General features: G+C 42.1%; 1 protein-coding gene across 1 annotated transcript; it reads left to right on the top strand.

Moving 5' to 3' along the window:
* Positions 1-3537: 3537 nt before the first annotated feature.
* On the top strand, positions 3538-12076 carry NPFFR2 (neuropeptide FF receptor 2; the record flags this gene model as incomplete). Its single annotated transcript, XM_081333325.1, has 3 exons — positions 3538-3868; positions 8503-8602; positions 11233-12076. 3 exons carry the CDS (start codon positions 3538-3540, stop codon positions 12074-12076), a joined length of 1275 nt encoding a protein of 424 aa, XP_081189451.1.
* Between the last annotated feature and the right edge of the window lie 1643 nt (positions 12077-13719).

The following is a 13719-nucleotide window of genomic DNA, read 5'->3' as shown; positions in this document are numbered from 1 at the left end:
CATGGTCACGTGGTCAAAATTCAGATGCTTAGCAGCTGACTTGTACCTACGACGGTCGCAGTGTCTCAGGATCACGTGATCCCCTTTTGTGACCTTCTGACAAGCAAAGTCAAAGGGGGAAATCCAGGCTCACTTAACGGCCGTGTTTCTAACAGTGGCTGCTGTGGTTCACTTTAGAACTGTAGCAAGAAAGGTCGTCAAATAGGGCAGAACTCACTTAATAAATGTCTCCCTTAGCAACAGATAGTTTGGGCTCAATTGTCAAGGACTTCCTGTAATGGGAAAACGCTGAAGACAGAAAGATGAGGGGAAGCAAATCATCAAAGGAAGTTCAGACTTTTTATAATAAACAACTCTGTGTGTGTGTGTGTGTGTGTGTGTGTGTGTGTGTAAAGACAAACACAGACACGGTGAAAAGTTCCTTTTGAAATGTCAAATCCTTTTAATTTGAAATGTCAACGTAAAGGATCCACAGACTGAATTAACGGCTTCGTTGGATTAGTGGAAATCAATTTGATTAGGAAATGGCAGCATTGCAAAAAGAATTCGAATTGTTCCGCTGGTTTAATTTGGACAGATCCGTTTTATTTTGAAGATGCAGTTAAGTCCCTTTCAGACTGAAAAGCCAAAGCTCTGCAGCCTCGTAATTGCTGTAATTGCTGGGGAATTCTGGGATTTGAAGTCCACAAGTCTTAAAGTTGCCAAGGTTGGAGACCCCTGGGTTTAAGGCATCAGTCTGGAAACTAGAGACTTTTAGAACCATCATTAAAAAGGCACAACAAAGGATGTTCTTCCTACGTCGACTCAGAAAGATTGCCCAAGGAACTGCTGATACACTTCTACAGATGGATTATTGAGGCTGTCATTTGCATCTCAGTAACCGTCTGGTTTGGCACAGCAACCAAACAAGACAGACACAGACTTCAACGGATAGTTAGCACTGCAGAAAAAAACAATCGCAACCAGCCTGCCTTCCGTTGAGGATCTGTACACTGCAGAAATCAGAAAAAGGGCTGAGGAAATATCTACAAGATCCTTCACATTCTGGACATAAACTGTTTCAGCTTTTCCTCTCAAGATGATGCTATGGAGCATTGCGCGCCAAAACAACTAGCCACGAAGATAATTTTTATTTCCCCGTACCCTCCCTCTGCTGAACACCTAATTCTCACCGCACTGTTTTAGGCCTAAAGATATTTACCCGTGTAGTAGGTGATCAAAGAGAGAAGCAACCTAGAACTAAGGAGAAATTTCCTGACAGTGAGAAGACAATTAACCAGTGGAACAACCTGCCTCCAGAAGTTGTGGGTGCTTCATCACTGGAGTTTTTTAAGAAGAGACTGGACATACATTTGTCTGAAATGGTGTAGGGTTTCCTGCCTGAGCAGGGGGTTGGACTAGAAGACCTCCAAGGTCCCTTTCAACTCTATTATTATTATTATTATTATTATTATTATTATTATTATTATTGTTGTTGTTGTTGTTGTTGTTGTTGTTGTTGTTGTTGTTGTTGTTGTTATAGGCTGTATCGCTATTATCCTTTCTTGCCACAGTTGTTAAGGGGAATCATTGGCAATTGATAAGTTAGTAACACAGTTGTTAAGTGGATCTGGCTTTCCACATTGACTTTGCTGGTCAGAAGGTCGCAAAAGAGGATCACGTGACCCTGGGACACTGCAACCATCATAAATATGAGACAGTTGCCAAGCATCTGAATTTTGAACACGTGATTATGGGGATGCTGCAAAGGCGGTAACTGTGAAAAATGGTCATAAGTCACATTTTTCAGTGTAACTTTGAACGGTCACTGAATGAATTGTTGAAAGTTGAGGACTGTATTCTATTTCTATTCTGTTCTTCAGGGCTAATAGTCTACAAAGGATCTTCATCTCAGCTGACTGTATGCTGTGAGTAACAATGATGTGAAAGAAAGTAAGTGTGTGGGTTGATGGAGTGGGGTATGATCTTTCAGATAATATTTTGACAGGCGAAATTCCCTTTTCGCACATACTGTGTTTGCTGGCAAAACACAACATCTCTTGCAGACAGATGCCAACAAATCTTCAGAATCCAATTTTCTCTTTTTAACCTACATGGAGAGAAAACTGGAATGGTTTCATTAAGGATTAAAAGTGAGAAGGCAATTAATCCCCAAAACAATTGATTTTAGAAATACCCCTAAATTTAAACATAAAATATACACTCGTGCTTTTGTTTGCGTTAAATGCCACAAAGCAATAATTGCATTATCTCTTTGTGGTTAGTGTGGGACCCATCCACTGCTATAATCAAGTTCGCAGATGATACAACTGTGGTGGGTCTTATTACAGGTGGGGATGAGATAGCATATAGGGCGGAGGTACAAAAACTATCCATATGGTGTAGTAACAACAACTTGCACCTAAACATCGGCAAGACGAAAGAGATGGTGTTAGACTTCCGGAGAAAAAAGGAGGAACCTGCCCCACTTTACATCGGGGAGGACTGTGTAGAGAGAGTTTCCTCCTTTAAATTTCTGGGAGTCTACCTCTGTGAAGATCTGACCTGGAAAGTTAACACAACTCAGGTGGCTAGAAAGGCCCAACAGAGGCTTCACTTTCTTAGGATCTTGCGGAAGAACAGGGTAGAACAACAGCTAATGACCCTCTTTTACCGGTCTACTATAGAGAGCGTCCTCTCGTATGGTATTGTGGTCTGGTATGCTGGTCTGACAGCCGCGGATAGGAAAGTATTACAGAGGGTAGTGAGCACAGCACAAGACATTGTGGGCTGTCCTCTGACAACACTGGATGACATCGCCAGGGCTCGTTGCCTTGGAAGAGTGAGGAAGATTCTCAGGGATGACTCACACCCTGGACGGTATCTCTTTACTCTCCTACCATCCGGTAGGAGATATAGGAATATAAGCCAGCCGTACCAACAGGCTGAAAAATAGCTTTTATCCATGGGCTGTTAGGCTTTTAAATGGGACATAATCTTATGCAGAATTGACTTGGGAGGCCGGTGTGTGGTGTAGTTGGTTCACATGGTGTGGTGGGATGGAGGGTTTGTTGTCACTGTGTGTTGGGGGGAGAGAGCACGGGGGGAGGCTCAGCTAATCTCAATGTACACATGTTGTACTTTGACAATAAAGGTTTATTATTATTATTAGTGATAATTGTTTACTGTATTATCCTTTCAGGCTGCGAATGTCTAACTGGTTAATTGGACTGGCCTCAAAATTTCTGTTGTTAAGTGAGTTTTGTCCCATTTCATGACCTTTTTTTGCCACAGTTGTTAAGTGAATCCCTGCACACACACACCCCGGGACACTGCAGCCGTTGTAAATACGAGCCAGTTGCCAAGCGTCTGAATTCTGATCTCGTGACGAGGAGACACTGCAACGGTCGTAAGTGTGAAAAACAGTTTTTTTTCAGTGCTGTTGTAACTTCGAACAGTGACGAAACAAATGGTTGTAAGGCGAGGACTGCTTGTAGTTCCTTTTCTTCTCCACTGACTTGTTGTTTCTTTAATTTTTGTGGCAAGGCACAGTTTAACATGAATAAGACGTACGAGGAGCCAGCTTCTTCCCAGGCCGAGCTCTTTCTGAGGAACTGCACCGCTTCTCTTGATCTTTGTCAGATGAAGCCCAACATCACCTATCTGGGTTTTTACCTTCACCACCCGCTGGTTGCTTCTGTCTTCATCATCTCTTACCTGCTTATCTTCCTTCTGTGCATGATTGGCAACGGAATCGTCTGCTTTACCATTCTGCAGAGCAAGCATATGCGCAGCGTCACCAACCTCTTCATCTTGAACCTGGCCGTCAGTGATCTGCTGGTGGGGATTTTTTGTATGCCCACCACTCTCCTGGACAACATCATAACAGGTACGAGGGCCAGGGGGCACCTGTTGGAAATCATTCACACCAATGTAAAAGAAAGGCCGGGGTGGTGGTGGTAACACAATCTGACTTGTGAGAGTGTGTTTACCATATACGTCAGGGGGTGTCAAACTGCCAGCCCGCGGGCCGGATGCGTCATGCGGAAGCCGCGCCCACCCCATTGCCGGCAATGGCAAAAGCATCCCGATAGGTTGCGCAAGGTTGCGAGTTTGACGTGTCTGCTATAAGTAATTTGTAGAGACTTCGGTGCCCTCTGAGCTTAGTTGAGATGTTTCATGACCCAACTAGGTACCATCATCAGTGCTAGAAGAAAGTGGAGTTTGCTCTCATCCAGTCAAGGAAGCACCAAGACGTTCCCACTAACCCTGATGTTACTAAGTTAGGGAATGCAAAGCCCACTCCTTACTGACGCTGATGATGTTGCTTAGCTAGGTCATGAAATGTCTCAAGAAAACTGCTAAGTTCAGAGAGCACCAAGGATCCCACAGTTCAACTCTTCAGTTACAAATATTATCTTCTATTGATATAAACAATCTAAATAGTTTTTAGGCTCCCAGGTAGGGATCTTTTTTTCTTAGCCTGATCTGCCTTGTAAGTGATCTGCCTATGGTATTTGGAATCAAACATGGGACCCTAAAAACCAATAATCAAGGCTCACTGTAATAATTGTTTATTTAATAATTTCTGGAGGAATTCCCCCAGAAAACCATGGGAGGGATTTCTATTGACAAAAGGGATGCACTCGTATTTATACATTTGAGGAAAGGAGAAAATTATACATACATACATACATACATACATACGTATGTGTGTGTATGTATATGCGTATATGTGTGTGTGTATGCATAAGTAATAAGGCATAAATATTCATAATTAGCAAACATCAAATTATTTCCTCACTTTTCTACTATTACTATCCTCAAGAAAGGGTTGTCAGTCGCAAGACTGACATACCAGTTGCAGTGGTACCTTGATTCTCATCAGTAATTCGTTGAATGAATGAATGAACCTTTACTGTCAAAGTACAACCATGTATACACTGAGATTGGCTGAGCCTCCCTTCGTGCCCCCCCAACTCACAGTGGCAACAAACCATCTTGTTACACCATGTGAGCTAACTGCACAACGCACCGGCCTCGCAAGTCAGTCACACCTAAAATTATAAAATTATTTCCCATTCAAGAGCCTAACAGCCCATGGATAAAAGCTGTTCTTCAGCCTGTTGGTACGGCTGGCTATACTCCTATACCTGCCGAATACTAAAACTAATGGCTACCAAGAAAATCATGTGAATTACCAAGTGACCCGCTATTTTGACTGGAAGAAATAGAAATTCACGAGGAAGCCGGACTTCCGGTGGCTCCGCGGACGACGAAGGGAGCCTTCCCGGGCTGCCCGCGGCTCAGCTGTTGTTTTTTCGCCCGAAACAGCGCCGATCAGCTGTTCGGGCGAATCTGAAGCCCCCTCCTCGGGAGAAGAGGAGGGGGCGAGCTCCCAGGTAGGGGTAGAGTTCTCCAGGGCCGCCTGAGCTTATGGCTTGGGCGGCTGAAGGATTGAACTCCCCCGTAGCCTGGGCTGCTCCCAGCTGGCCGTCGCCTCTGCTCCTGTTCTTGGAGCAGAGCCAGCCGTCTGCGACCACCCCTGCCTGAAGGAATGACTATGATTTAAAGGAGCAGGCAGAGCGATACAAGAGGAAATGGTAAAGAGGATTATTATGTTTTACTCTCCAGCTTGATGGACTTTTTTGGATTACAAATTTGAAGTGAAAGTGCGTCATATTTGGTAAAAGATGGCGGCTAAACCACCCCCTAAAACTCTTCGGAGTGCTGGAACTTCTCCCGTGCAACAATCATTATTGCAGGCGCTGCATCCTCCTGATGTATTGACATCAAAGGACTTACAAGATGCTCTTGAAAAACATACCCAGGTAATTTTGGAATCAATTAATATTAGATTTGCACAGATGGAGGAGAAATTGGAGAAATTGGAGGAGAGAATGGAGGAGAGGATGGAACAGAAGCTCAAAGCAATGAGGGTAGACATCTTGACTTCAGTGTGTAAAGTGGCTCAGTGTGTGGAAGAATTGGAGGAAAAGCTAGAAGACTTGACTCAAAAGAATGCTATATTAGAAACAAAAGTATTGGAGAATGAAAATAAAATGGAAAAGGAACTGTGTCTTGCTCAATATTTTCAGATGCAGTTTGCCATTAGAATTAGAGGCTTAAAGGAGAATACTAAGGAAGATCTAAAGCAGCTGGTTTCTGAGGCTTTTGAAATAGTGTTGAAACAGCCAGCATCTGAAATAAAAGGAGGCATGGACAAAGTGTTTCGTGTGAATTCATGGATTGCCAGACAGAGGAAGTTGCCTAGAGATGTGGTGGTATACTTTGCAAAAAGGGAAACTAGAGATGAAGTTATACAAGCTGCTTATGATACTAAAGTTATGATTGCTAATCAAGAAGTTTTGGTCTTAAAAGAAATTCCTCCAAAGATTCTAAGGAGAAGGAAGGATTTTACATTTCTTGTGCAAGAGCTCAAGCAGCGAGATATAAGGTTCAGATGGGAGATTCCAGTGGGGTTGATGGTGACGCACGAAGGTAAAAAGTACCGTTTGGTTACTGTGATGCAAGCGCGTGATTTCTACAATAATGTTTTAAATGCAACGCCATTAACACTTTTGGAAGCTGGAAAGGGATCTGGAGAAGGAGTGCATCAAGAGGCCGAAGATGGTCAGATAGAAGACAACGGTGTTGGAGGAGATCAAGATATAACCTCGTCGGATGAATCTATAAAACAGAGGGTGACGCGTGCTGCTGCAAAACGATCTAAGAAGAGAAAGTAGCAGGAATTGCAGAAGTCTTTGGAACTTTTACGATATAGTCAAGTAGTCAAGTAGGGGAGGGGGGAAAAGATTTGGGTGTAGACGCAATATATTTCTATATTTGGTGGTTTTGTGGAAAGGGTGAGCTTTTTTGGATTAAAGTTCAAGTTTTGTTTGCAATGGAGTTTACTTAGGATAAGTATAGGGTTGAGAAGGGTTTGTTTTTTTTTCTTTTCTTCTTTTTCCTTATGTTTAATACTATTAATACTATATATGTTTAATACTATTAAGGTTTGTTTCATTCTATATAAGCTAGAGAGTGTCCTTTTCTTATTCTAGTTTTTTTTTTATATATATATATTTAATATTGTTAAGGTCTGTTTTATCCTATATAAGCTAGAGAGTGATGGATTTTAGAATTTATAGTTGTTAGTATATGGTTGCTTAGGTTTGCTTTTTTTTTATATATATATATACCTTGTATTCAGCTCTGGGAAGTAGGGGGGGGGAGGGGGGAGGTAGGGGGGGGAGGGAGGGGGGAGGAGGGGAGGTAGGGGGGGAGGAGGGAGGGGGAAGGGGGGTTTTTTAAAGGAAAATTGTATTTTAAAACTTTTCAATAAAAAAAAAAAAAAAAAAAAAAAGAAATTCACGAGGAAGCCGACATCAGCAAATTCTCCCTTGTATGTTGACTACCGAGAGAAAGACAAGTGTCTGGATAGGATTTCTGCTTCAAAACGTGTTGAATACTCTTATTTTCATATGTGGTGGACTTGTAGAAATATAAAAGCTTTTTGGATTAAAATTTGGTGGAACATTCAAAAGATTTTTAAGAGAAAGATAAAGTTTTCTCCACAATTGTTTTTATTGGGTATTGTTGTAGATTGTGATACTAAAGAAATCGATTTGATGTTGAACTTGATAACAGCAGCACGGTTACTGGTGGGACAATATTGGAAGAAGGATAGTTTGCCTACTATAGAAGAATGGGTACTTAAGGTATCGAATCTTGCAGAAATGTCTAAGATTTCTGCTTATTTGAAGGATCACTCGCAAGAAAGATATATTTCAGTTTGGAGGAGATGGATAGATTATATTCAGAATAAATATGGGACTAAAAAGTTCCATTTAACTTATGAGTAGATTTTAGATTGTTATTAATTTTAGTATTAGTATTGATTATATTTTTGTTTAAGTTATTATTATTATGTTTTTAATAATTTGAATGTATTAATGTTAAAGGGGAGTTAAAGCACATTATGAATTTGGTTAGTTTTATAATGGCTAATCTTAGTTAGAATAGGATTATTATATCTATGACCCTGTATTCAGCTCTGGGAAGTGGGGGGGGAAGGGGGGTGGTTTGGGGCGGGTGGGTTTTGGGTTTTCCTCACAAGCGTCATCCTACCTATATCATGATTTTTGAGCAATCCACAATCAAGTCCCAAGACTTGAAAATTAGGGATTGTTTAACCATCTTTGTTTGACTAGAGCACTATTTGGATTCACAAATACGGTACATTATAAATGCCGGTCATAGCTAGTTTTTCATGTTAAACCACAGCCAAACAAATTATATTATCAGTGTAATATGATGTATAAACTCAGCCTATGCAATTCAGTAGATTTTTTTTTTTAAAAAAACAGACCTTATCCCTTTAATATTTATACAAAGTGAACTAGAACGTTATTGAATGCCATGGCTGTTTCCAAATGCTGTAGCCCTTTGCTTGTCCACTAATTGAAAATAATCGAACACGGTTGTTGACCTTTTCATCTAATACAATGCTTTATTTTCCAGGATGGCCTTTTGGGAGCATGGCCTGCAAAATGAATGGCACCGTCCAAGGAATATCCGTTTCTGCCTCAGTCTTCACTTTAGTAGCCATTGCAGTTGACAGGTAAGGCTTTGTAAACACCTAGAAATTGATATGGAGTCCAGAAATCTGTTGTTCCTCTGTCAACTAGAATTGTGTGTTCCTCAGACTTAGTAATGAGATCAAGGTGCTCTAACTTCGGGAAGAATTAGCCCTGGGGAAGAAAATATACCTCATAATGATAAAGTGATGAAAAAAGCAAGACATGGACACCCGGTGAAAAGTTACGTTGGAATCTGAGGCTTAAAAGGTAGAAAATCAGGGGTCGTTGATGCTGTCTGAGCCTGGTTGTTTTCTTGAAGACCCAAAGATGTTTTTTCACGAGTCAACTGGACTTTCTTGTTTTTCTTTGAAGATGTTTCGCTTCTCATCCAAGAAGCTTCTTCAGCTTAAGAAAAAGAACACCAAGAACCCCTTGTTTCAAAACCTGAGCTACAAATATTCTCCTTTATAGGTTGAAAATCCTTACTGAAAAACCTTAAATGGAGAGTTTTCAACATCTAAAGCAGAGGCTTTTGTTAGACCCTGTTTAGGTTTCTGAGGAGAGGTCTACAGCACAAATGGTGGACAAATACTTTGTCTGAGGAAGATCTCCAGTTAAGTCCCTCACTTTTCAGTCTTGAAACGTGTGAAGATATCTAAATTTAGTAGCTGGAACAGTGAGGTTGTACAGGGAGCCAAAACTCTTAGAGCTGCTTATAAGCACTATGTGCTTAGAGCTCGAAACGTTAGAGACACCACACACCCACTTCATGGTCTGTTCCTGTTGCTCCCCTCTGGGAGGAGGTTTTGAAGTATTTATAGCAAAACTACTAGATTCTGTAACAACTTTGTTCCTTATGCCATCCATCTGGTAAACTTGCAAGATTCATTTTTTTTGCCATGTATACATCCGACCTAGGCTGTGATGTTTTTCTGTGTCATATATATGTGGGTATGTAGGTACATGCAACAATTTTTTTGGTCATATGTATGTAGTGTGTATTGGAGGTGGTGATCCTTTGAGAGCTATATGCAATGAAATCTCATTTTAATGTATGCCAATTAGTATACATTTAAAGTGACAATAAAGTTAAGTTATTCTAACACACAGTTGTGGTTGATTGGTACCAGAGCGCTGGCTTCTGTCTGAGGCAATCTGCACTGTGATTGGTTGCTGTGGGTGCGGAGGGGGAGTTTCCCTTTTTCCCCGCCTTTTTTCTTCTGTGTACCCTGTGATTTACCTCACGATGCTCCTCTTAGCATGACTATCTTGTTTGCTGTATATATAGATGTAAAATATATTTATTTATATAAAACTGCAAGTTCGTGTCAGTGTCTATAACTTCATTTAGACACCAGTTTTGCAATTCCCTGACAAAAAAATAATAATAATTGTCAGGCTGGGAGAAACATCTGCCTGAGTGCACTTGAAAACTGCTTCTATTTTTAGTATAAAATCGTGGGCTAAGGGGATCAATGGTCCAACTGAGTGGGCACTTTTAAATACCCCCTTATTTTACTAGGACATGAACAAGCAGAAGGACTTCTGAGGCCCTCTGTTCTTTTTAGCATAATCACGAGGAAAGCTTATACTTCCTGTTTTAAAATGATTTGAATTTATTCTTGGATCAAAACAAGCCAGTAGATCGGGAGAACTCTGGTTAGTCTGAACTGTGCCTTGTTAACAAGGGAAGATTGTGATGGTATGAACCTGGCTGGTTGCAAGAAACCACATATTAACCACTGTTCCTCTATCCCAGTTCAGGCTAATGATTGAATTCCAGTAAAATCTAGTCAGAAAATGAAAGTTTTGGTTTCCCTTCCATAAACCTCATTGGATAGAAAAGGATAGAAAGCACAAACAGATAGGTCCACAGTTCATTTATTTTTGCTCAGGCATTTCTGCACCATGACATTAAATATGTGCCAGTATACGACAGTTTCTATTGTGCGATATTGTATGCAACCCAGCATTGTTTCAAAGTCATAATCAATCAAACTAATTGTATGTGTATTCAGAATTCTAGTTTACCTTTTGTAATATTTGACAGAAAAGTGCTGGGCTTTGTAGATTACTGTTTCTCTTTAGCCAAGAAAAAAAGAAAGAAAGAAAGAAAGGAAGGAAGGAAGGAAGGAAGGAAGGAAGGAAGGAAGGAAGGGGGAGGGAGGGAGGAAGGAAGGAAGGAAGGAAGAAAGAAGGAGGGAGGGAGGGAGGGAGGGAGGGAGGGAGGAAGGAAGGAAGGAAGGAAGGAAGGGGGAGGGAGGGAGGAAGGAAGGAAGGAAGGAAGGAAGGAAGGAAGGAAGGAAGGAAGGAAGGAAGGAAGGAAGGAAGGAAGGAAGGAAGGAAGGAAGGAAGGAAAAATAGGTACCACTATGGTGGGAAGGTAACAGCATTCCGTGCGCCTTTGGCGTCTAGTCATGCCGGCCACATGACCACGGAGACATCCTTGGACAAGCACTGGCTCTTCGGCTTTGAAACGGAGATGAGCACCGGCCCCTAGAGTCAGAAACGACTAGCACGCATGTGCGGGGGAACCTTTACCTTTACCTTTACCTGTTATTCCATTATTCTTAGCACAATAAAAATGAACTTTGTGTTGCTGTTGACAATGTGGCTATTCCACTGTGCTGCAGTTTAACAAACTGAAATATTCTTTTTCTCCCGCTTGTAGGTTTCGTTCTATTGTTTACCCCTTTAAGCCAAAGCTTACCGTATGGATAGCGCTTATGCTGATAGCCGTCATCTGGGTCCTGGCTATTGCCATCATGTGTCCCTCTGCTGTAATGCTGAAGTTAATTGAAGAAAAGCATTTCCAGGTCATTCTTGAGGAGGACAACCAAACCCGTCCCATCTACTTGTGCCGGGAAGACTGGCCCAACAAGGACATGAAGAAGATCTACACCACCGTCCTCTTTGCCAACATCTACTTGGCTCCCCTGTCGCTCATTGTCATCATGTACGCTCGGATAGGGTTCACGCTCTTCAACACAGTGCTTGCCTCTGGGAAACAAAGCCACGAGCGCCACTCCATTTACAAGAAGAAGTTGAAAGTCATCAAGATGCTGATCACCGTGGCTTTATTATTCATCCTCTCCTGGTTACCCCTGTGGACCTTGTCCATGCTGTCTGATTATGCAGAACTGGATGAGGCACAGAAGGAGCTCATCAACATCTATGTCTACCCCTTTGCCCATTGGTTGGCCTTCTTCAACAGTAGCATCAACCCAATCATCTATGGCTTCTTCAACGAGAACTTCCGTCGAGGCTTCCAAGCTGCTTTCCAGCTGCAGCTGTGCTCTGGGGAGGTGGTACCTCGGGAAATGTATTCTCAACGGGCACAAAGCAATGCAGTCTTGCCAGCCACGGTCCCCCAGCAGATAGACCATGATCTAGCCTCGTGTGTTGCAGGCCGGTCAACTCAAAAGGGGAACTGGGTGGACAAGACGCAAGTTCTGGTGATGGAGAATCTTGAACGTGCCTCCAATGACAACGGCACTAAGCAAGACTTGCTATGAACTACCTCAGCTGCTTGGTGGATGCCCCGTTTCAGTGTTTCTCAACCTTGGCCACTTTAGGATGGGAGGTCTTGAACTCCCAGAATTCTCCAGCCAGCCAGCTGGAGAATTCTGGGAGTTGAAGTTCGCACATCTTAAAAGTTGCCCAGGTAGAGAAAGGCTGCCCTAATTGATGCATCAGCCATGACGTTCAAACCCACCCATGGGGAAAAGAACAATCATTGCTGGTGTTTTGAGATCTTCTAGCTGTACACTGAATAATTTCTGTCTCCTACGGGTAGTCCTTGACTTACAACCATTCATTTAGTGAACATTCAGAGTTACAACAGCACCGAACAAAGTGACTTGCAACCAATCCTCACACTTTTGACCTTCAGAGCTTCCCCCCCCGTCCCGAGTCACATGATCAAAATTCAGGCACTTGGCAACTGCTTGCCATTTGTGACCTTCTCAAGCTTCTTTCTGACAAGCTAAGTCAATGGGCAAAGTCAGATTTGCTTAGCAACCATGTGATTCACTTAACAATCACGGTGACTCGCTTAATGACTATAGCAAAATAGATTGTAAAATTGGGCACGAATCATTTAACAACCACTTCACCTAGGAACAAACATTCTGGTTCTAATTGTGGTTGTAAGTTAAGGAGTACCTGCAAGTGATTTATTAGAATTTTGAAGGAAAGTATTTTTCCAAGATTCATAAGAATCAGGAGTGACTGTGTCATCTACATATAACCTTTGGACTATCCCACGGAAGAAGTCTCAAAGTGTTACTGGTGGATCTTTACAGGAAGTAGTCAGTTGCCATATACTGTATATAAAGTATTTTTTTAATGAAGAGAACAATTTTTCAAAGAGATGTTTATATCTGAAGATTTGGAGATCATCAATTTCAATTTAGAAGTTAGAATAACCCCTATAAAGATACCGTGTTTCCCCGAAAGTAAGGCCTACACCAACAATAAGCCCTAGCTTGATTTTTGTGGGTGGGCCTAATATAAGCCCTATCCCAAAAACAAGCCCTAGTTTTGGGGTGAGGCACACACCTAAAAATCAAGCTAGGATGGGGGTGAGGGGTGGAGCTTCCCCACCTGCCCTGCCCCCACTTCCCTTGCAGCCAGGCCTCTCCTTGCTGGCCCACTTCTTCTGTGGCCTCTTCTGTAGCCAGGCCTGCATTTCTCAGTCACAGGCCTTTCCAGAAGGCCTCTGCAACTGAGGACCAAGCTATGGATTCAGTTCTGCAAGACCTCAGCAGCTGAGCACCAAGCTATGGGTTGAATCCATCAGCTGCTTAGGCCTTCTGGAAAGGCCTAACTGCAAAATGCAAGCCCAAATGCAGCTGCAGAACTTCAGCCCCAGAAGAAGTGGACCAGATGGGTGGGGCTGTCGGTGTCAGAGGTGAGGTAAGGCCTACCCCCAAAATTAGACCTGGTGCCTCTTTTGGAGGCAAAAAAAAAAGACCCGGTCTTATTTTTGGGGAAACATGGTATAAACTCTTGGATATAAAGTGTAAATCCTTTCAACATCCAATAGCCTTAACTTAGAGGGTGGTACATAAACATTTAGTTTTCTTTGGGCTTTCTTTTAAAGGAGAGTGGGCTTAAAATTTATGCAGGTTTTATGTATAAAAAAGTACATCTCACA

The sequence above is a fragment of the Vipera berus genome (genome assembly GCF_964194415.1).
Source record: "Vipera berus genome assembly, chromosome: 7".
Classification (NCBI taxonomy): Eukaryota; Metazoa; Chordata; class Lepidosauria; order Squamata; family Viperidae; genus Vipera; species Vipera berus.
This window is presented reverse-complemented; position numbering and strand designations above follow the sequence as displayed.